At 63.3% G+C, this 1,583-nt stretch overlaps 1 protein-coding gene across 1 annotated transcript in view; it reads right to left on the reverse strand.

Moving 5' to 3' along the window:
- Window positions 1-1,089, reverse strand: part of MEX3B (mex-3 RNA binding family member B) — a 4,847-nt gene extending 3,758 nt beyond the window's left edge. Inside the window, exon 1 of the mRNA XM_019503821.1 lies at window positions 320-1,089. Within this exon, the coding sequence (XP_019359366.1) occupies window positions 320-581 (262 nt within the window). The 5' untranslated portion in view covers window positions 582-1,089. The remainder of the gene's footprint in view (window positions 1-319) is intronic.
- Window positions 1,090-1,583: the final 494 nt, after the last annotated feature.

Raw genomic sequence — 1,583 nt, forward strand, 5'->3', positions numbered from 1 at the left:
GCGGGGGGGGGGGGGGAATCATAATCATAGTAAAGCAATCCAGGCTCCGACGTGCCCCGTTTCCTTTGCAGACGAGTGTTAACTTTGGTTTAAAAATAAAAAAAAACAAAAAAGCAAAGGAAAGATTTCTTTTTTTTTTTTTTTTTCCTCCCCGGGAGATGAAAGTGCATCTTGGAAGTGATGCATCATGCGCCTTAGAAACACCACGTCTGCTGCACTTTCTTTGTCTGGGGGAAGCCCGGCGCTGGCCGTCGGACCGGGACTCGGCAGCCCCGGCGCGGGGGAGAGAGCGGCTGTCCCCCCGCACCCCGTTACCCACCTTGTCTCCCCACTATCTCCGCGACATGCTCCGAGCTGGGCACCGGCACGCACTCTGTCATGTTCACGCTCTTTTTCCGAGGCTCATTGTCGTAGAGGGAGCCCGCCTCGTCGTTGTCCAGCCCCAGCAGGGAGAGCTGATCCAGGGCGATCTGCAGCGCTCTTTGGTCATCCAGGGTCTCTCCCCCGCCACCACCGCCACCTCCTCCTCCGCCGCCGCCGCTCCCGTTCCTCTCCATGTCTGCAAAAAGCGAGCTGGGCATAGTCCCTGTGTGTGTTGCACCCTCCTCCTCCTCCTCCTGCACTCCGTTCAGTAGTAAAAGATCAGACACAAAGGAAAGCCCAAGGCAGATGGCCAGCAGGAGAGGAGCAAAGGGAGGGAGGGCGAGTGCTGGAGACCGGGGATCTGTTGCCCTTTTTTTTTTTCTTTTTTTTTTTGGGCTTGTAATATTTTGTATCTTTTTCTTTCCTTTTCTTTTCTGTTCTTTTTTTGTTTTTTGCAGTGCAATCCGGTTTATAAGACGTTTCCACGACCCCCCCTCGGCTCCCCCCCAAGTTTTTTTTGGCTGGGGGGTGGGGTGGGGGGGGCAGAGAGAAGCGCTCCGATGGTTTCCCCCCCTTGAGTTCCCGGCCGGCCACAATGCCAGGCGATGGCAGCGTTTCTTTAAGGAGCCCCTCCCCGGCTCCACTCCACTCACTCAGCGTTTTTTTCCTCCTCTCCCCTCCTCTTGTCTGAGCCGCTGCTGCAGCCAGACGGCACTGGAGAGAGGCGGGAGCGGGGGGCGGGCGCGGGGGGCCGCGGCGTCAGCGGCGGGAGCTGACAGCACAATGCGGCCGACCCCGCCGCCGCGAGCGCGGATTGGCCGAGCGCGGCGAGGAGGGGCCGGGCCGGGGCTGACCCCCCTCCTCCCCCCGCTCTCCCCGCGCCCGCCTCCTCCGCGCCCTCCCTGCGGGCCCGCTTCTCTTTGTTGTCTGCTGCGGAACAATACGGCGGCCAGGCCCTGCCCGGCCCCGAGCGCCCCCTAAACGCGACCACGGTCAAGGTGGAGGCCCCCCCTGTGCGCGCCGGCTCACCCGTCAGGCGCGAGGGAGGGAGGACGCCGCCTCCCCCCGCGGTGTTGCTGCAGCCCGGCGCCTCATGGGGAGACGCGAGGCGAGGCGAGGCGAGGGGCCGGGCCTCCCCGCCGGCTGCCGCTGCTGGGGGAGGCCTGCGGGCGAAGCACCTGCTGGGTGAGGGGGCTGTAAGGAGGACCCCCCCCCCGCCC

This window comes from Gavialis gangeticus, unplaced genomic scaffold, assembly GCF_001723915.1.
Source record: "Gavialis gangeticus isolate Ggan-Ray unplaced genomic scaffold, GavGan_comp1, whole genome shotgun sequence".
Taxonomy (NCBI): Eukaryota; Metazoa; Chordata; order Crocodylia; family Gavialidae; genus Gavialis; species Gavialis gangeticus.